The following is a 21826-nucleotide window of genomic DNA, read 5'->3' as shown; positions in this document are numbered from 1 at the left end:
GCTCAATTTCAGCTGCTCTTTTCTCAGAGCCACCATGCCTGGTGACTGTATCTGTTACATTGCTTACCTCTAATTCTCCATTGTCATCACAGCTTTTTAAAACACTTCACCAGATTTTCTTACCTGCTTCTTTGGATCCACCCTATTGCCTACACTGCCAGCCTTGATATGTAAATGTGTAAACAAGACCTAGGTGTCATTGTGAGTTTAATAAATAAAAAGAATTAAAAACAAGCTGGCTGCAGGTTAAAAAAAAATTTGCGTTACCATCTCAATCATATATTTTAGAAAATGTGAATTTTTCATGCATTGCCTCTGGGGTCTCTTCCCACAGTGTGTTTTTCACACATGATTGTTCTCCCTCACTGTGGAATTTACTCCTGGGAGAGTTTTGACTTTGTTTCTGTAACACCCCATTGAAGTAGCTTTGAGAGTTATCCGTGTTACCCCTGCCGGGGTTGTTCTGTATACTCAGATCCAGCCTCTCTATTTGTCTTCTCCTCTGGGTTGAGGGGGGGGGGGGGGGGGGGACTAAAGGAAAATCAATGGGGCTCTGCTGGTCTGGAGCTAAGGCTGTAATTAAACGCTACAGAAAGCAATCTCACACCCTGCACCAGGAGTGGAAAAGCTTTGCCTGCACTGCATTGATTTTTTTTTACACCTTCAGTAACACATCTGAGTGTGCGTATGTGCGCATTTGTCCCCCTTTACTCCCTCACTTTTGTTTCTCCACCTCCGTACAGCCCACACCCTTCCTTTCCTGCTAAAATTGTCTCACATATGCATATACTTTACAGTCGTGCCTACACACATATGCAAACACATAACATCCCTCTCAAACTGTGGATGCCTGTAATTATACCGTGTGAAGTGTGGGCCATATGGGCTTGAGGTGGGAAGCTGTTACCTCTGGCTAGTCAGAAAAGGTGTGCACTCAGCACTATCAGCTAATTGGAGCTCCTCACCACAGGATTTGCAAGTTGAGTGAATAATGTGTCAAAACCTGCAAGAAACCCTCTCCATCCTCACGGTGTTATCGACTCAGAATATCAGTCAAGTGGATAATGCGTCAAAAGCATAAAAACCCACTCCTCCTTGTAGTGAAGCTATTGACACTGAGCAGATGAAAGAGTAGAGGGGAAACGGATATTTTCTGTTTTGATGGCTGATCAGAGAGGTTGTGGTCCTTGGTGACTAATGTTAGACTGCTGCTGGGGCAAAAATCACACCTTCAAAAGGAAAGGATACAGGCAGTGTTTTCTAGAATTACCCCAAAGAAATATAATGTTAGACTTTGAAGAGTCTCACCAATAATTCTGACATATGAAACACGAAATCTGTTTTGTTTGTGTTTTTGTCATTTATCCTCAATTTATATTTGACCTACAGCAGTCGACTTAATATTTCCGGGAAGGACTAATGTTGTTTATGAAAGAAAGGGAGGTTTAAGACATTTATATGAAGAAAATGGGTGGTTTTAGCCTGTTGCTTGCCATGTATAATTCAACTTTTTGGGATATAAATTAGATGTTCCAATAGGATGCTTTCATAAGGTTTTAAGTCAATAAAGACTAAAAAACAGGTAATTAAAAGCCATCCATAATTCACCTTTTGTGGATATAGGGTAGATGCTGTGGTAAAAAAAAGAAAGAAGAAGAAACATACTTTAACATAACGTTATAGGTGCATGAATGGAAAAAATAGGTATTTTTAGCCCATTGCTAGGCAACATGATGGATATCATAGTATCTGATTTCGATAAGTCCCTTCAGGGGCTTCAGATCTATGTGTGTGCCAAGTTTGGTTGCTCATCTCCTGATCGTCTAGACAGAGTTTTCAGGCAGACAGAGCTTTTATGTATCATAGTAAGATATTTATCCTCCTTAAAAATCCAAACTTAACATTTCTGGAACTTTTTTCTTCTGACCTTTGATTTAATCTACTTTCAGGACACCATCAAACAGCTACAAGAGGAGCTGAGGAGCATTGAAGAGACAGAGAATCTTTGCAAGTCCTTCACCGAGTGGCTTGGCTCGACTCTGAAAAGCTTCACAGCATTAACTGACACTTCTGAACCTCTAGACCAGGCGGCCATGGAGAAGAAGATGAAAAAACTAGAGGTATGTTTATTTAGTTTCACTGTTACATTTCTAAACCTCCACGGTTTAGACCCAAAGTGATGCATTTGGATAGAAGGTGCAGCGGTGCACCTAATGCACCTCCCTGAACTGTTTATGTCAAAGAATTTGAGCACAAACTCATATGAATCCAATTTCACAAGCCAGCAAACAAATCCTTTGTGCAGTTTTCTTTGGCAGCTGCAAAATGGCCGGTAAAATATGCATAGGCTTCCTGTAAAACTTGAAAAGCGTTCATTGTTCGTATAATATTTGGACAGCGCTCTCACCTAAGAGAAAATGACTGCAGCACTTTCTCTTATGTTCATTTCATCAAATTGGCTTTTGAGGGAGGTAGCCCTGCTCAGAAATGCACACACTGTAAAAAGAGAATCACCACTATAGTTTGCCTGGCATAGTTCAAATCGAGTGTGTAGAGGATTGGGTGAGAATGTGTGTATCGATCGGCTCTTTATGAAGACAAAGCGGGTGCTGCTTTAGAGGAAGCGTGGTAACAGGGGGAGACCTCCCACTGTGTGTAAGAGGATGAAGAAGCGCCGGTGTCAGGAGCCTGCTGGCACAGACACTGTAATTGATGCAGTGCCCTTACTGCTTCAATACACACACACACACACACACACACACACACACACACACACACACACACTTCTCTCCTCAAACACTCGTTTCATATCATAAAACCCATCCAAAGTGCTAACTAACAAGCTGCAGCAAACCCATGAGTCCTCGCGCATTTTCTTTACTTCTCCATCGCTATATCTCATTTCTCTTTGTCTTCTTCACATACATCCAGAACAGCCTTAACACACACACACACCCGCACACCAAACATAGATGTTTACAATAGATCATCTGGTGCAGTCTTTGCAGTAATCCGTGTCTGGGATCGATGCTCTGTCTCTGCGTATGCACTGAAGACATGCTGCCACCACATGTGTCCTTCCAGCACTGCATATAACACACGAGCGCTTGCTCATCTCCTGCAGTGAGAGCTACAGGGCTGTTCAGTGAGCAGGGATGATTATGCATCGACACAAAGACCAGTAATCAATAGTTGTGTCAAGGGCCATTAGTTGGATTTGGACTTTATTTGATACTGTCAAAGTGTGAGTCATACAGTAATGATGGACTACCTCAGTTGTAAATGTGCTGTGAATTCATTGTACATATCGTGATCATGTAGAATGTAACATATAATTTAATTTGTCCCCTTCAACTGAAGCGTCTCTGTAGTTTTCTTTGACAAGATTTATTTTGAAATGACTGGCTCGTACAAACATGTAAACAAGGCAAAATGCAAAATAGAAAAGGGTTGGTTCTCATTAATAAGCACCCCCCCCCCCCCCCCTCCTTTCTCCTCCCTCCATAATTTTTAATTTCATTCGCATTTCATAAATGTTCAAGGTCATATCCTCCCCAGAGTCCCTGATGGTTTCTGATGCACACAGTCAGAGTTTTTTCCCCAAAGGTAAAGGTAAATCGCCCCATTTTTTAATTCCATATTTGTAACTGGGAATAATGAATGCATTTAGTTTAGCACAGAAATTGACATATGCTTCTTAATTAATTTGAACAAAATTTTGAGCTATGCAGAATTAAACATGCTCCTTCTGTTCTGTGGTTTCGCTGCTTTTCATGCACTGACGGCAGAGACTGCTAAACTGCTTAAAGGGTCATTTTTGTAATGTCCTTCCCCTTCTAGTAGGTAATGTAACTGCTAAACATGGTTGGCAGATCCATAGTAGATGCAGTGCAGTAGATAAAAGAGCCCAGGCACTGATGCAGAATCACCAGTTACAGCAGGTGGACAAGGAACTTGACTGGGATAATTGGGTTGACGTGCTATAAGACAGCTACAGCAGAAAGGGCATGATGTCTTTAAGACCTGATATACATTGTTCACAAGACTGTACTGCCTTATGCTATATGGAAGCCGTAGAATTATTAAATTATATGAGCCTATGCAAGTTTAAAACCTTACGCTGATAACTTATTTGATGCAAAGACAGATTGTGAGCACCAAATTCTGATCATTCTCTTAAGTGAAGTCACTGATTATTTCAGATTCTGGAAGAACAAAATCTTGCAACTTTAATTCAACATGTAAACAACCACCGCTGCTGCTAAGATGGAAAACTGATATCAGGTGTGAGATGAAGAGGCAATAATGAGTTTTTCAGCACTAAATCTAAAGTGCTGTAACTGCAATTACTGCAGATTTCTTCTTTTAGCTCTTGGTAAACACAGAGAACTATATGAAATTGAAATGTAGTCAGTGTCGCTCATTAAAGCCATAAAGCGTGAACGCCATTACTCGAGTGACGAGCGAGCCTGGAGCATCACATTAAGCGGGAAGCATGGACGTGTGCAGACAGACGCGGCTCTTGTTATATTATATTACCAACAGCCATAGCTGGAGATCCGGGATTGCTGAAGTGAGAGGCTACTTTCTACACAAGCAATAACAGACTGATGATGAAAGCTAGATGGCATCCCATAGAGTGGAGGTGTGAGTGTGTGTGTGTGTGGCATGTTATGGTTGCCCTGGAAACCCTGCAGCTACTTGTGCCTGTTAAGGGCCTGTTATAATTGGGTCCTCCTTTCATATTATTCACTGTGGTTTCTCCCCAACATGACCTCCCAGTCCTCTCCACATCGCACCATGCAGGTGTCAGCCTACCCGATGAGTTCAAAGCTTTTCAAATGCACTGTAAGGCTTGTCTGGGTGACTGGGACAGCACCGGAGGTGAAGGACAAGGGAATCAGTGATCTTGTATTGAATGCCAGCCTCAAAGTCAGTGAAGCTATGATATAAATCTATTTTATCCAAGAGGATGATTTACTCTTTTCTTTCATTCAGTAGTGTGTAAACTGCCTTGGCTGAAGGTCAGTTAGTAACAAGCAATGGTGATAACACAGTAGCAGGACCCATGGTGAGCTCTATTCATGCTTTCTCTTTCTCCCAGAGTCTCCAGTCTGAGCTCCAGCACGGTCACAGCTTCCTGAAATCACTTAGGGAGCGAGCAGAACAGGCGGCAGGCTTCCTGAATGAATCTGCAGCTGAAAGTTTAGGAGGAGAAGTAGAGGCGCGTCTTTCCCAGCTGGAGGAGTTAGCCGGAGGCCTCAGGCAGGAGCGCAGCTTCCTTGAGCGGGCATTACTGCTAGCTAAGGAGTTCCAGGACCGGTACAAGGCTCAGGCTCAGTGGCTGGTGGAAACCAAGGCTTTGCTTCGTACGCCAGTGGAGCCCAAGGCTGAGCTGTATCAACGCAGAGCACAGCTGACTAAGTATAAGGTATAGTATAAAAAAAGTGAGGGGGACATCTGGATTAATTTTACACTAAGTGATTTTTTTCTCTTTGGCGAATTCAGCAAGACTAATATTAGCATAATGAACCACATGAGTGACCTTGCATGTCTGAAAATTAACTTTAAAAGTAGATTTGCTTTAAATAATTGCTGACCATTTTCCAGAGTCATAATGACAGATGCTTATTGGCTGCTTTAACAGCAGTTGGCATTAATAAGTAAACCCTATTAATAGTAAACTAGATTAAAAAAAAAGCTTAACATCTAACGCCACATAGCATACCCTATTGTGCGGAAGATACTGAAGATAAAGCTTGTCTGTTTGTGTGTTTTAGGCTCTGTTGCAGATGGTTCAGTCCCATGATGGAGCCATCAAGTCAGTGCTGGAAAAGGGCGACGCTCTACTTTCCTCTGTCCACTACCCCTCCATTCGAGATAAAATAAGCAAACTACAAAAGGACTACACTGGACTTTGTAATACTGCCTTGGTGAGAAGCTGTACACAGATGACAGTAGTTCTTTTTGAAAAAGAGGACAAACTAATGTACTTTCCATGCAGGCAGAGCAGCAACTTTGGAATCAGCTTCACATAAATTAAGTGCATGTACATGCATGTGGATGTTTCTAAAAAGTTGTGTAAAACTAGCTTCTGATAAAAAACAAAACACTGTTGCTTCTCAGTGTCAAAGAAGCTTTCCTGCCCAGCTGTTGCATATGCATTGTCATCAGTATAGTTTGTCTGTGAACTGTGTGGCCCAGGCTCATGTGGAGAATTTGGAAGGCCAGGTGAAGGAACAGGAAGCTTACCACAACGAACTCCAGGAAGTGGAGCGCTGGTTGCTGCAGATGTCCAGCAGGATGGTGACCCCTGATCCCAGTATTAGCGGCAGCCTGGAGGCAGCCACTCAACAGCTGGCCAGACACAAGGTACCCAAATAAAATATTTCACTTTTGCTGTTTTTGGACTTATTTAATGACAAATCGCCTTAATTGGGGGACAAAAATGATCCCCTGTGGCCTGTACTACTACTTGATGTTTGTTTTATTTGATGTTAGTGTCATCATCATTTGAAAGGGTTTTGTTGCATATAGGATGCCAGGGTTACTGTCTTCTCAATAAATTTTACTTATGCCTCTTTTACACATGGGCACATACATATACATATACATATATATATAATTCCCTTCTTACCCCAGCGGGCAGTCTTTATCCTTGAAGCTTGGGTCCTCTGCCAGAGGCCTGGGAGCTTGAGGTTCCTAGGTCTGCGCTCTTCTGGACAGAGATCTCAGACGTTGTTCCTGGGATCTGCTCAAGCCGCTTGCCTAGCTTGGAAATCACTGCACCTAGTGCTCCAATTACCACTGGGACCACTGTTGCTTTCCCCCCTACACATCTGGTCCCTTCTGGGGATCCTTGGGGTTCCCCGGATGGGACTAGTCCCTTCTGGGGAACGTCCGGCTATCCCAGTGTCTCCCATCGATATACTGCTCAGACCTCATTTTGCTGGGCATAAGTGATTGGCATGGTGTTTGGGTTTGGCAATAATAGTGAATTTTACGACAATTAATTTGGAAAAATATCAGACTTTTGCTTTGGACATGAAACCATAAGTAATATATTAATAATGAAATGTTTTCTTTTAGTAGGTTCAGTCTAAATGTTTAACAGATGCTGGATTTAGTCATCATTTAATCCAGACAGTTTAATAGCTCTTTGTGGTCACTCTGCTCAAATCACAAATGTACAAGCTCATCTGCTATTATATCTCCACTGGAGATTCTCTCATAAAATCCTACGTGGTTACTTTATCCTCCACAGGCCATCATGGAGGAAATTGCAGGGTTTGAGGATCGCTTGGCAGGCCTGAAAGAGCGAGGAGACCACCTGATGGAAGGCTGCAGTGACCGTGTGCAGAGCAGGCTGAGACAGCAGGTCCAGGCACACCAGCAAGGCACCAGAGACAGCTACTCTGCCATCTGCAGCACAGCGCAGAGAGTGAGTGAGGAGGAGGAGGAGATGGAGAGATGGAGGGAGGGAGGGAGGGAGGGAACGTGGAGGAGAAGGGAGGGAGTTGTGGGAAGCTGAGAAAGACAGATAGTCTGTCTGTCTATGGAGCAGTGAAATGGTTAATACACATTCATGAAGTAATTCTTGGATGTCCTTTGGACGAGACGTGCATGCACAGAAACGCATGGTTTAGATATCAGTTCCGTTAATATTCCAACAGATTAGACAGCAACTTAATCCTAAATCATTCTGACACTTAAACCCATCTCTTAAGACAGCCCTTTACTGCCAGCGTAGAGGGCACAACCAATTAGGGCTGCCAAAGTGGAGCTCAACAGCAGCTGTATGCGGACAGACCCCACCGGCCAAAATCACTAACTCAATCTCGCCATATTAATCTCCGTGTATCCCCTGTCAGCTCCACTTTTTCATGCTTGAGCCAAAAATGATCACACACCACCATTCAGCGAATCTGGCGAGCCCCCATAATCCAGCCCCACTCTGTCATTTTGGCATCGTCTGTTCTGTCATCATAGCTCACCTCCCAAGACACTACCTCCACCACCACTCACACATCCAATCTGGCATTGTGTGATCCAGCCACACTTTACCACTACACTGCTGGCTTCTCTACAACTGCGCCTCAAGTGTTACGATGGCTGCCAACTGTGTCCCAGCGCAGCACAACTCTAATATCCTGCCTGCCACTTGCCACCATGCCAGCCTTCTAGCCTTTGCCAAATACATTGGGCATTTTGCCAGTAGTTGCCCCCCGTTATTCCTCTCTTTCGGGTTCTCATATTAACACTGTCAATCAGACCTTGCTGTTCCGCTCTCCCCTGGAAGGCATGGACGCCTCCACATTCAACACCTGTTAAATATAACAATGAAAAACTGCCTAATCATTTGGGTTTTAATCTGTCATTGTGTTTGGCCATAGGTTTTGACTTCAAAGCATTGTAGCACTGTGTCGTCTACCAACAGTTCGTTGTTTTCACTCCGTGTTCTTGCATGTGTTTATTCTGCTACTGTTGGTAAAACAGAAAACATTTAAATGGTTTGCCATGCAGAGGTGCGTCAATAGGAGCACTTATATTTAGCTTCTTCTGTATTACAGGTGTATCAGAGTCTGGATCATGAGTTACAGAGACATGTGAGTCTGCAGGACACACTGCAGCAGTGCCAGACGTGGTTGAACTCTGTGTCAGAAGAGCCAGAGCCTCCTACACATCCTTCTTTCAGCCTCGAGGAGGCTTTACAGCAGGTTAGTAACCATACATACATAAAGTAAGTATTAGGGATGGGTATTGATAAGATTTTCACGATTTCGATTCCATCTTCGATTCTGTTTAACGATTCGATTCTTTATCGATTCTCTTATCGATTCTTATTTTTAAAAAAGGAGAACACTAAGGTCGATTAGCTTAGAACTTTGTTTTATATCTTCTCTTTGAACAAGATAGAAATTTAGGAGTAACATGGTCTTACAAACCCAACCGTGAGATCTTAAGAGATCCACAGCCTACGGCTCTTCAATGGGTGTCACAGGGTCCCCAGGAAAAAAAAATGTAAATGTAAAATAATAAAATAAATATTCTTCTGTAGCAATAACAAAGTATAATATAAATTATTCTGTAACAATTACACAAGAATATCCAGTAATGTCTCTGCCTACAATTAAACACATTCACTTACCGAAAATCGGAGCATCTGCTGTGCAAGCCTTTTACCACAAACTTAGTCACTGCTCGTGACATTCGTCTATCCTGACCTGAAAGGAGACGCTACCGGTAGACTGCAGCGAGAACTGCCAGCATCTGAGCCAGACTCTGTCTGTCTCTCTCATCATGGTCACCTAAATGCACAGTAATGGCAGGTTTTGTAATAAGGCAGATCGCGCTAACATAATATGCACTGTTAGTTGATTATTTACCTGCCGCATTAACGGGAGAGGACGTGCAAACGTTACTGCTGCTGCTGGGTTGAGATTCACGAGTCCGGAGCGGAATTAAAAACATGACATTCATTATCTACTTTGCAAGTATTGCAAGTTGTTTGCAAGTATTGCAAGTTGCCCGGTTGTCATCCGTTCCCGTAAAGTATAATCAAACTTTTGAGCGTTTGAGCCGCTTCGGCGCCGTGTTTCCTGCCAGGTAAATGACGCTCCGCAACGTGGTGAGAGAGGATGTAGTGAGGATATAATATGCCCAACCAGTAAAATCAATAAAATTAATAGACAGCTATATACAAACAGGTGAAGCAGGAGCGGGCTCTGCAGGAGCAGGCTGGCACTTACCTCCAGCTTGTGTGCGCCACGTGTGACCTGTGTGAGCCGAGGGTGAGGGAGACCGCAGCAGCTATCCAACAGGTCAAACTGCAGGTCAGTTCACTTTAAGAAGCTTTTAAGCAAAAGAGTACAAGTTTCAGCATGCATGTTTATAGCTCATATACCCATCGTGAAATGACTGCACTTTATTGTTGTGTCTAGATTGAGGAGCGTATGCTGCTTTGTGAAGAGGTAGCCGACAGCTGGAGAGACATCGAGGAGCAGAAGGCAGATCTGGAGACCCAGCTAATAGAGACAGAGCAGCAGCTTCAGAACCTCACCAGGAGACCTGCAGAGCTGGAGCCTAAGATTGCACAGAACCAGCTGGACAAGGCCCAGGTTAGATTTTACTATTTTACTTTTTTTACATTTTTTTTTTTACATTTTTTTACATTTACATTTTTCAAAGAGTTTTCTTTTAGCTAAAATCATACAATTTGAGTTGCTGCTCAGAATAATCCCAGAAACCAACTCTTATCTTTCTTCCAGGAGTTCCTGCAGCAGATTAAGGAGAAACAATCTGAGGTAACACGTCTGCATGAAGCCATCGGCAGGTTGATGGACGGACAGGTCTCTCCTGCCCTGGAGGAGATAAGGAGACTGAAGAAAAGCTGGATGGACCTGGGCCAGCGGGCTGAAGAGCTGGAAGCCCTGCGGGGGGAGGACATGCAGCGAAGTGGAGAGTACCAGGAGAGTGTTGTTGCTGTAGAGGAACTTTTCCATCAAGTATCCAGGGAATGGGACTACCTTGCTAGGTATCAGACTTTTTTGTTTTTATCAAGGCTGTAATGTCATTCTCTGCATGGCATCCACTTATGTATATACAGAAATAGCTATATATATGAATACACAACATAGTTTCATTAGTCTTTCTACCGCAATAGAGACAAAAGTTTACATTTTTATTACTATATCCCTGATGTCCCTTAACTCATGTATATATGTTACTAGGGCTGACACAGAGAGTACAAGTGAGCATCTAGAAGCACTCAGGAAGCTCGCCAGTGACCTAGAGGAGCAAAGAGAAACTCTGGAAGACTTGAGGGACCAGAGACAAGCTATCCTGCCTCGACTTAGCCTGCTAGACAAGGAGCTGGTCAAACAACAGGTGAGGACATTATTTTTTTCTATAACTGTATGTGTCCAGCAATATGCTAATATGATCACACAGTCGAAGTAATATTGACACATTTTCTGGAAATATTGTATTTCATCAGGTGGGTCATCTGGAGCAGCGCTGGGCACAGCTGGAATCGCTGATTCAGCAGAAGATCCAGGACTCTGCGCAGATGCTAGAGGATCTTGCCCGAGTGGAAAATCAGCTGAGAGATGCCAGAGAGTGGGTGGAGGAGCAGCGGCCTGCCCTCACCTCTGCCCTGAAAACCAGCCCACCCCCCGATCTGGCCCAGAGTTTCCTGTTTGACCACCTGAGCGTATGTGTAGAGCTGGAGGCCCGTCAGCAGCTGCTCGGTCAGGCAGTGAAGGAAGCTCAAGCTGTGGCTTCCAGGCTGGGACTGAGTGAAAAGAGACGCCTGCAGGAGCTCGTTGAACAAGCCCAGACTGAAGTGGAGGCTCTCGGGGCTCGGGTTGCCCAAAGGAGGAAGTACCTTAGTAAGGTAACAGCTGGACTTATGATTTAGATTGAAAATAACATTTTAATTATGCCTTAAAGGGGCTAATTATATCCTGAGCTATTAGTCTGGTGAAAGAAAAAAAAGACCCAAAGAAAAACCAGGTAGTCCAAGAAATAAATTCTGCTTATCCTGCCAAAGTCCATTTGTAAATAAATTGTGATGTTTCTGTCTTCCTCTCAGGCCTTCACAGAGAGGACACAGTTCCTTCAAGGCCTGGGGAGAGCATTATCTTGGATACAGCAACAGGAGAGGAAGGCCTTGATAGATGACCACATAGCACTTCTTCCTGAGGACCTGGCAAAGCAGGTTGCTGGATGTCGAGGTGTTCAGAGCAGCTTACGAGCTTATCAGAGGGAGCTGGCATCTCTCTGGGTACAAGGCCGCGATCTGGAGAGAGATGCCACTGACAAAGAGAGAGCAGAAACGCTGGCAAGACTTGAGGAGCTACAGTCTGCTTTTGAAACTGCTCTCCAGAGGACTACCCAGCGTCTTGCAGCCTTAGAGAAAGCCTTGACCTCCAGGAAGTACTTCCAGGTTGACCTAGACAAGACTTGTCAGTGGCTGAGACAAGCAGATGACATAACATTTCCGGAAATCAATTTAAGCACTGCTGATGATAGCTCGGATTTGCAGTCACAGCTTTCCAATTATCAAAATGTCCTAGAACAAGCTTCCGAGTATGAGAACCTCCTTCTTATTGTCCAAAGAATAGGTCAGGAGATCCTCCCTACTCTGAATGAGATCGACCATTGCTACCTGGATGAGCGGCTCAATGCCCTGCCACAGCAGTACAATGCCATCCTAGCTCTAGCCAAAGAGAAGAAAGACAGGGTCCAACAGATTATCCTAGAACGGAAAGAGTTCTGCACTTTCTTTGATATTACTCGTAATGCACTGGAGGAGCTTCAGGAGCAGTTTGACAATCTGGAGAAGCAGACTATCAGTATTGAAGAGGAGGAAGTTGTTAGTTTAGTTAATGAATACAGAAATATAAATGAAAGTTTAGTCCATATTAGCCCTGCTGTTAGAGAACTGCACGGGAAAAATGAGGGTTTCCTCAGTAAAGGTCAGCACTACAGAGCTGAGGAGACACAGCAGCTTGTGAGTCTCCACAACACACTGAAAAGGAGAATTGATCAGAAGATCAAACACTTACATGATTGCTTGGAAATACTATCTAAACACAAAGTAGTTTTTTCCAAGTTAGACTCAGAGTTACAGTCTGCTAAAGAGGAGCTGGTGAAATTGAAATCAGACAAAGAAGTAAGTGCCATAGATAAAATCTCAAGTCTTTATTTACTGCTGGAAAATCTGGATGGAGTGAACTCTCAGGCTGAAGAATGCAACCAACAGATGCAAAACCTTTGTCTTACGACTGATGCTGCTGCCTTTCAGGAAACTAGTCTGCAGCTCCAGTCGCTGCAGTCTTTACGATGTGACGCTAAGCGTTTCGTTGAAGAAAGCGAAACGACAGTCGCAAAAAATGAAGACTTCACAAGAGCTGTTGAGAAAGTGTTCGAGTGGTTGAGGACGGTTAAAGACAAAACGAAGGATCCTTTGACCTTTTCAGAGGTCAAAATTGAGAGGATACACGAGGAAGTGCGGAAACTGAAAATCAAGGAGGAAGAAGTGAAAAGTAGACTGAGGGTCGTTGATGTCTTGGGTGCACGAGAAAAGCAAAAGTACAAAAGCAGGAAAGCAACCGTTCCTTCCCATGTAGAAGAGAAACTGCAGGAGCTGGGAAGGCTGGGAGATGAAGTCCAACAAGGAATTTGTGCAAAACAAGTATGTAATTATGTTTGTTGATTGCTTTAATTCACCTTATAGCTATTTTCTGATAGTATTGTGACGTTGCACTAAATGTAATTGATATACATTTGGAAATGACTGCCTCAGTTATTGTCCACAGTATTCCTGAGCCATCATTCATGGTTTAAAGTTCTAAATGTTACTTTCAGTGTCATGTCCTCCCTCACTGTTAATATTAATCAACTTGGGGAGGTTAAAACATTTCAAATATATCCTTAGCATCTTCTTCTATAAAAACAAGACTACTGGTAAGTTTAAAAACAGGACATTTTTACACATTAACAGCAAAAATGTGGTTTAATGTTTAAACTGTGCCCTTCTCTATCAACTCATTTACATAGATAAAATCTTGTGGGAGGCCAGAAAAAGAAGTTAATTAAATCACCTTTTGCATATTCTAGCTGGCTGTGGATCAAGCGCTTTCCTTGGTCCAGAGGCACCACTTATCTCTGCAGTCCATGCAGAAATGGCTAGACTCCGCTGCGGCTTTGCTTCAGAGGGCCACCACAGGGGTGGAGCTCGAAAACCAAGCAGACTGTGCACAGGATCTGGAAGAAATTTTAGCTAAGGAAAAAAACTTCAAAACTGGTTTACAGGAGTTCGGGACTTTAGATCCCTTGCTGGTGGATTTTCTGGAGGCAGGAGTGATGAGTGGGCTCAGAGAAAAAGTAAACACAATGCAGCTAAGAAGCACCGAAGTCAAACAGCAAGTGGATACTTACAGAGAAGTGTTGGAGAGGTGTGTGCTATATCAAGTATACATATACAGTTTATATTTATTCCATATACCTAAAATGATGTTGTGCATAGTTTCTTTATTATGTCACCCATCATTGATGTTCAATCTGAATGTTTCTTAGATGTGCAGCTCTGTGGAGCTCCTTCCAACGTGAGAAAGAGACCGTGGTTGAGCAAATGAATGATTCAGAGGGCAGGATGGCCATGTTCACTACAGCTAAAGCTGTAAGCGCCCACCAAGCAGAAGACAAGTGTCAAAGATACAAGGTGGGTCACTGTGTCAGAGAAAAAGAGATTCTGTATTAGAAATTACAGAAATGATCTAGCCTTTCCCAGGGGTTGTATCTTTTAGTTTTGCATGATATGTTTGAGGAGAACATATTTATTAAACAGCTTTGTGTCGTATCTCTTATAACCTTTTGGTTCTAGTCACTGGTGGCGCATGTTGACCTGCTGGAAATGCCTCTGAATGCTTTGAAAGAAAGAGCAGCAGAGCTGGAGCAATTAATCTCTGAATCCAGCAAAGCTATCACCAGTCACGTTGTGTCGTCGCTATGGCAACGGTGGACCCGTCTCCGCAGTGTGGCCCGAGCCCAGGAGAGGGCACTGGAGGACACTGCTAGAGAGTGGAGGAACTTCAATGAGAAAGTAAGAGACAGTTTACCCGTGGGTTTTTGTGCATGTTATTGGTGTGGTGGTCCTCACGTATTGGCCTGCTTTCTGGGGAATAAAGAGCAGGTCCCCACACTGTAAATCGCTGAAGTAAACCTTTAGGGAAAAGGTTTACTTTAAGGTCCCAAATCATGAAAATGTGTTTTTATTAGCTTGAAGATGTAAAAAGTATAAATTTCCTTGTCACCGTAATTTTTCTAGCACTCTCCACAACTAGACCACCTTCTAGTTTTATAAACCACTGAAAACTGGATGATCAGTGATTATAGACATATAGCTAATAAATGCAACACATCCTACTCTCTGACTGCTCGGTTTCTTTTAGGTGAATGTGAAAGTCCTAGTTAAGCACGCAACTCAGACTCTTTTTAAGTGTGGCTGTATCAGAACCTTGTGCACGGTCGATTTATTAGCTTTAGTGGAAGATAGTTTGTACTTTGCCAGGTTGGTGAAGCAGACAGGAGTAGCAAGGAAACTAACTGGATCATATAAAAAATATTATTTTCAGAGTGGGCTGTGTTTATTTTATTACTTCTTTGCTTTACGTGATATGTGATGGCCTTTGCTAAGAGAAGACTTGTTTTATTCTGCTGTCAAAGGCACCAGACTCCACTGATAAAAACACTCATACTTTGCCGAACACAGAAGAGGCTGATCTGCCTCAGCTTGATCAGTTAGGTTATTTCTGTTATTGTGTGGCTTTTATGTTGAATCACCAGAGTCCCACTCTGACGGTCCGGAAACTTGCAGAGAATATGGGACATTTTAGGTTTGGATAAAGGTTCAGGTAAGACAAGCATTAGCTATGGCTGAAGCAAAAGTCAGACCCGAGTACGTCACAAGTCTTCAGTCTGTCCCTGTGTGGTCTCTATAATCAACCCTTCACTGGCGTCCAGTTAAGTCCCTGTTTATTTTAAGAATGCTGTGGTCCACCCACTTTTTCACTTTTTGTTTTGATGTTTTAGTGTTTTGTTTTATTTATAAAGGTGCTTTGTAAATAAAATATGACTTTACTTACTAACCTTCTGCAAAAATGCGTCTGCAAATTTGGGTCAAACACAGTAACCGCTGAACACCAGTTGGTGTGCAGTGATGTAACTCCAGGCTTTAGGCCAGTTGTTTCCTTCTGCCAAAACACTGTGTCATGGAGTGTTTTCCCGCCTTTTGACCTAATTTGTGTTTGAACGCTCTCTGTTTCCCATAAATACCCACAAGACACTCTTCCTAAAAAAGGAAATGAAGTCATATTGTAAGTAACTGTCACTTCCTCATATGTGGCACATTCCTGCTGTCCACTGTTTTTCTGTGGCCCCTTTGTTCAACTGGGCATGATGTCATCCTCTTTGTCCACTGATTCCTTTGACTATCACAAAGTCTTGTCCCACATAAAGTAGACTGGCAGCAATCACAAGTGAAAACAGACAAAAATGTTAGTAATTATGTCTCCCAGCCCCTTTATTAAACCCACAAGCTCTACATGAAGCTGAATGTGGAGAATAATTCTGTAAATAAACATCTGTCCCTCAGATGGAGAAGGTACGATCGGTGTCCATAGACCTCCACGGTCGTGTCCCAGACAGCACGGTTGAGAAAGCAGCCACCAGGGCGGCGCTTCAGAGTCTCCTGGAGTACCATGACTCCTTCAGTCTGGAAGTGGAGAGGGAGCAGTCCATACTGGCTCTGCTGGGGCAACAAAGTTGCAGTCTTAGGGGAGAGGATGACAAGGTGGAAGTGATGGAGAAAAGCACTGAGAACGGACACAAGGAGACGCCGTGCTCACAGGAGATCCAGAGCATGCAGGCGCAGTATGACAGGTGAGATGACTGCTGCTGGGGCTGCTGACAGCCACTTTATACTCATAATGATTATTGCTATAATTGTTCAACTTAGGTAGGTGGATATTTAAGTTGTTTTACAGCCTCCTAGTACAAGGATAATGGGGCTACTTTTCAGTTTATCTTCATTTTTAAAAAGAGTTTCTGCTTTTTACCACTTAAATTTGTTTATAGTAAATGTAATAAATATCCCATTCAGACCGAAATGTGTTTGTTTATTTTGATCTTTTTCTTCCTTGTCTTGTCAGCCTTGTGTTGCAGGTGCGGGCTAGCAGGACTCAGGTGCATCAGGAATTGAGGGAGAGAGAGGAGGTTGAGAAAGAGCTAGGCTTAGTCAAAGGCTGGATCCAGGACACCCGAGGTTTATTGCTGAGTCCCACTGCAGACCTGGATTCACTGCTGCAAGAGCTAGAGGTAAAGGACTTACTAGTCTCACACATAAAGCAAACATAGTCTGACTTCAGTGGTGTTTTTTTTCTTGTTTAGACACAAATACAATGTATTAACATAATTAACAGATGTGATTATGTTTGAATGTGTGAGAGTAAAGCTATGGATTTACTTGTTTATCTATGTTCCTACCCTCACCTGTGGCAGCAAGCTGTTAGTAGTCATCAAAACAATGAGATAGTACATGGAAGTGGTAAAAATGAATGTCCTCTGAAGGGTCTCTGGGCTCTTCCTTAAAGTAAGAACAGTGGTCATTTGGAAGGGGCTCACAGTAGAGTCACTACTCTCCCAATTGAAAGGAGCCTGTTGAGGTGGTTCAGACATCTGAATAGGATTCCTCCTGGGCATATCCTACTAGAAGGAGGCCTCAAGGCAGACCCATGACAAGTTAGAAAGGTTATTCCTCTCGGCTGGCTTGAGGATGCCTTGGTGTCCTGCGGGGGAGCTGGAAGAGCTTAGTCTGCTACCTTGTGACCAAGAGCCAGATAAGTGGTGAAAAATAGATAGATTAATGGAAAAATGATAAAAAGGGATTTGTAGTCATTCATGTAATAATTACAAATTTAAAAAAACACCCAAACAATTTCTAAAGTGAAATCACCAATAATGAAATGTTGCTATTGGTGGATCACTGCTTTGTCTCCATGAAGTTAGTTTAACTCCCTGACAAAGATTTATACACTTAAATGAGTTAGTTAAGTTAAACAAGACCAAGCTATAACGGGAGTTTAATTTTTGATTAATTGTTGATCATTCAGCTTGATTATAACCATGTATATTTCATCAAGTGCAGCTTCTCGTATGTTACATTCATGTCATACACTTTGCCTTGTAGACGGCACACGGTGAGGTGATCAGCAGACGTCAGAGTGTGGAGCGGATGACAGAGCTGCAGCAATCAAAGTACCAGGACCTCCAAGCTGGCCTGCCCTCTGAACTCAGCATGCAGCTAGCTGAGGTGGCGCTGGCTCTCGGATCTGCTGAGGATCAGGTAAGCTCATTTTACTTATTGTATTATTTGACTCTAATAATGATGCATGTATGAATATTGTCAATGAAATATGACACTGATTTGTTTAACATTCATTTAGTCTTGTCAAGAGGTTTATGTTAGTATTTGACCTATGTTTTTTTAACTGTGTATTTCTAAGGTATTATGTGGTCTAATTGTTAAGGCTCTATTACACAATCACAAAAGTTCTGTGTTGGATGTTGTCTGCAACTCTTTCTTCACACATATTCTATCTGTAACTTCTCTGCCACTAACAAAAAGCCAAAAAGGGATGTTAAACAAACATTGTGTGTGTTTCTGATATCCACTTCAGGTGCAGGCAAGGGAAAGGGAGGTGCAGCAGACCAGAGATGTGAAAGAGGACTTCAGCTCCCGACTGCAGGACATCGAGGCAAAGCTGAAGACCATTGCTCTAAAATTGGAAGACAAGGGTGCCGACCTGGAGGAGGCCAAAGAAGACACCAAAGTAATCAAACAGACAGATTGACTAATTAGCAAGCAATTAACCCCTGTTAAATCGGCTATTCATTTTGCAGATGTTGAGGTTAATGAGTGAATTGAGTTCTGGCTTCAACAGTGACCCACTTTTGAGAGGAGTATTCCAGATGGGAGTTTGAGCCCCTTGCCTCCTGTTCTTCTTCTTGTCTCCCCAGCATGTTTCTTCCCTCACTCATTTGTAGAAAAAAAACTTTGGAGTTAAAATTCATTTAAAGGAGCAGTTTGAGCACATCCCACATGCCTCTGGTTTAGTAATTAATCACTGCTCCTCGCCAGGAAAGCTATAAAACCACAACTTGTCATTCATACGCTTTTAAAGCTGTGGGTCACAATTAAGTAGTTACTGCTTTTAGGATGAGAGTGTTACTTGAAATGTATCCTGACTGTGTTCAAAATAAACTCTAAATCTAGTTTTACCTCGCTCATGAACTCCCTTTCTTTAATCTCTGCCCTCCTTACACCTCCTTTCTCCTCCGTTTTTTTTCACCCCCTCCTCTCCTCCCTTCTCCAGGCTCTTTCTGAGGAGTGTGAATCCTGCGGTTCCTCTCTGGCAGAGTTGGGAGTGGCTGTGCAGGAGTTTGGGGAGCAGAACCCTCTCCTGTGTAAGCAGCTGGGTGATGCTGTAGCCAAACTGACAGAGGTGCAGCACCACACCTCGCAGCAGGTCCAGGATAGAGCCAACAGACTGAAGAAGGTGTGGGGGGGGGGGGGCAGTCAGTTCAGTGTGCCATCCAAATGATTTGTTTCATATAATTCTCTTAAATATTATTATATTAAATGTAGTTTTTGTATTATTTGCTCTGACTTTGTGGTCTTCTGTTGAGCAGGCAGAAAGACAGGTGGAGGAATATCAGGGCATGAAGGCATTCATTTTGAGCTGGACAAAGAAAGCTGAGGCTCTGGTCACCGGTAATATCATTTGGAGCTCTGCGTCCCAGCTGCAGGAGCAAATTCGAGCACACCAGGTGAGCTTTAATGGCGCTGCCAGCAGGGATTGTGAATAGCTATAAGTTTTCCTAAAGCTGCTGTTGTGTAAGATGAATGGGTTCTATTAAAATCCATGTTTATTCTTCCTCCAAAATATTAATCCTGGTGCTGTGGATACCCCACAAAGTTGAAGCTAATTAGATGCACCGAGTTTTTAAAATTCCGGTGAAACGTCATGCTCTACACTATGTTGACCGGCCTTAATTAGTATAACTGCACACCCGAGAAGACTCCTCTCCTTGACTTATAATTTGCGTTCATTTGGTGGCAGGCCTTACTGCGTGAGTGTCGAGGTCTCCATGGTGACTTGGAGGCCATGGGGGAGAGGGAGGTGCAGCTGGCGGATGTGTTGCAGACAGAGGGGTGGAGCCAGCGGGTGAAACACCTCAGCAGACGCACAGAAGAGCTGCAGCAAACTGCCAAGACTCGCCTCCAGAGTCTGCAGGATGCAGCTAAGGTACATTACACTTTTAAGAAAGCATTACAGGAGTTATGCAGTACCCCCCTGCCTCAGTCTTCCCGTGATCACATCATCTCCATTGCTGCCAAAAAAACTGTGGCTATTCCCATTTTATAATTCCACACACTCTGTTGCATAAGAGCATGTGCACATCCTTTCAAATTGAGTCAATTATAATTTAGCCACAACTCAACAGTGCCCCCTTATGGTCATTCACGACAGATTACTCCATCATAATGGAAGGCACTGTTTCATTTAGCGTGTGCAGCAGTAATCTGTTACGCTAATCTGATTGCCATGCAGCTGCTTCCCAGACGACAGTCTGTTGCTGATTGTTGCTAATAACACTGTGCATTGGAAATCTGTTTACAACTCCTCTTGTGAGTTAGATTTTTTTTCTGGGTCTAGATTGCAGAGCACGAGTTTAATTTGTAGCGACTTGTAATTTAGTTTCTTTCCAATGATGCACATTAAGGTCAGTTAGAATTTGCAAATGAATACATTTTAAAGCGAGAGGCACCACTATCTTCATCATTCAAACTGCACTGAGGGAAAAAAAACATTTGCAGCATTAGATATCCACAAAGGAGCTTTGATACTTTTAAAAATCTGTTTTCATGTGGGTTTGATTACTGCTGTGTACAGAAGCTACATTCTATCTTGTATCTTTGCCCACATATACTTTCCCTTGATTTGTTATGTCTGTATCTCTCCTCAGGACATGTTGCGTCTGGAAGCGGAGGTCAAGAGCCTCCATGCTGCTGTAGATCAGATACAGGCCACACTTGCTTCCCCTGAACTTAACAAGCTCAGTCTCAGAGAGCAGTTGACACAGAGACAGGTAAACACAAACATAATACTGGCAAACAGCTTGTGTCCAGTCAGTCTGCAGATGTCATTTAAATTAGCGTCCATTGATATACATCTAGCATTTCTATCTCCCGTCTTATTATCAACCTCTTTGCTTTTCAATAAGCGTCTGCTGGTGGAAATGGAGGGCTTTAAGCAGCAAGTAGCTGCTGTTCAGCAGTGTCAGAGCGCCCTCCGGCTGCCAGAGGAGGTAGTGGCCAGTCTGCCTATCTGCCGCACAGCTCAGACTCTGCAGCAAGAAGCCAGCCAAGTGCAACACACCACAATCCAGCAGTGCAACATCCTGCAGGTAAAAGGCAGCCCGAGTATTATGAAGGCTGTTGATGAGCTGTTAGATATAAAGTCATAGTGACAGAGACAAGAAACACTACATTATCAGCCTTTGTGATAAGAACCCTACTATCAAAATTATATATTTTTTCAGTTGCATTGTTTTTGTTAGTATTTTATCGCTTAAAAGTAGCACTGAAATTTCAGCTGATGAGAAGAGTTATTGCTTTGAAGAGTGGATGCTCTGAAACCTGGGCTCTGTAGTGTTTCAACAAGCCTTCTCAGGAATGTCTGTGTTTTCTTTAAGCCCCCATCAGAGGCCAACTGTAGTGAAGATTAGCCCTGAGGACGAAGCAAGTGACTGTCAGCCAATAAATCAGTCAATCCATTTGAACCAAATACATCATGTTTAACAAGAACTGAAACAGTTCATCTCCCATGTGGGCACATTGTTCTGGCTCAAGGTCAAATTTGTGACAGGCTGTCTAAAACATTTTGATACACAGACCTTCTGATTCGGTCATCTACTAATCGGAAGGTTGGTTCTTCAGTCCCTGGCTGATCCAGTCCAAATATCCATGAGAAAGATACTAACCCCAAGTTGCTAGATAGATAGAAAGCACATAACTAGAAAAAACATAGAAAAAAGTGCATGTGTGAATGAGGCAAGTTGTATAAAGTGATTTGAGTGCACAGATAGAGTAGAAAAATGCTATATGAGAACCAGTCCATTTACCATTTACATTCACATCTATCTTTGTAATCACAATATTCTAATCGTGGTAATTTAGCTCTCACACACCTGCATTATT

The 21826-nt window shown here is 43.0% G+C and overlaps 1 protein-coding gene across 6 annotated transcripts in view; it reads left to right on the top strand.

Annotated features, from left to right (window-relative positions):
• The window catches only part of syne1a (spectrin repeat containing, nuclear envelope 1a), a 132468-nt gene that overhangs the window by 74443 nt on the left and 36199 nt on the right, over positions 1-21826 (top strand). For all 6 annotated transcript variants that reach the window (XM_076873894.1, XM_076873896.1, XM_076873895.1 and 3 more), the window contains 24 exons: positions 1950-2120; positions 5105-5431; positions 5781-5933; positions 6205-6372; positions 7265-7441; positions 8571-8717; positions 9708-9833; positions 9942-10118; positions 10269-10534; positions 10731-10887; positions 10997-11395; positions 11594-13198; positions 13624-13961; positions 14083-14227; positions 14390-14608; positions 16160-16446; positions 16716-16881; positions 17753-17908; positions 18243-18395; positions 18939-19121; positions 19255-19392; positions 19686-19871; positions 20593-20715; positions 20851-21033. In XM_076873894.1, the coding sequence (XP_076730009.1) occupies positions 1950-2120; positions 5105-5431; positions 5781-5933; positions 6205-6372; positions 7265-7441; positions 8571-8717; positions 9708-9833; positions 9942-10118; positions 10269-10534; positions 10731-10887; positions 10997-11395; positions 11594-13198; positions 13624-13961; positions 14083-14227; positions 14390-14608; positions 16160-16446; positions 16716-16881; positions 17753-17908; positions 18243-18395; positions 18939-19121; positions 19255-19392; positions 19686-19871; positions 20593-20715; positions 20851-21033 (6150 nt within the window). The remainder of the gene's footprint in view (positions 1-1949; positions 2121-5104; positions 5432-5780; positions 5934-6204; positions 6373-7264; positions 7442-8570; positions 8718-9707; positions 9834-9941; positions 10119-10268; positions 10535-10730; positions 10888-10996; positions 11396-11593; positions 13199-13623; positions 13962-14082; positions 14228-14389; positions 14609-16159; positions 16447-16715; positions 16882-17752; positions 17909-18242; positions 18396-18938; positions 19122-19254; positions 19393-19685; positions 19872-20592; positions 20716-20850; positions 21034-21826) is intronic.

This window comes from Maylandia zebra, linkage group LG15 (assembly GCF_041146795.1).
Source record: "Maylandia zebra isolate NMK-2024a linkage group LG15, Mzebra_GT3a, whole genome shotgun sequence".
NCBI classification, from domain to species: domain Eukaryota; kingdom Metazoa; phylum Chordata; class Actinopteri; order Cichliformes; family Cichlidae; genus Maylandia; species Maylandia zebra.
The sequence above is the reverse complement of the archived record's forward strand: the minus strand, read 5'-3'. Positions and strand labels throughout refer to the sequence as shown.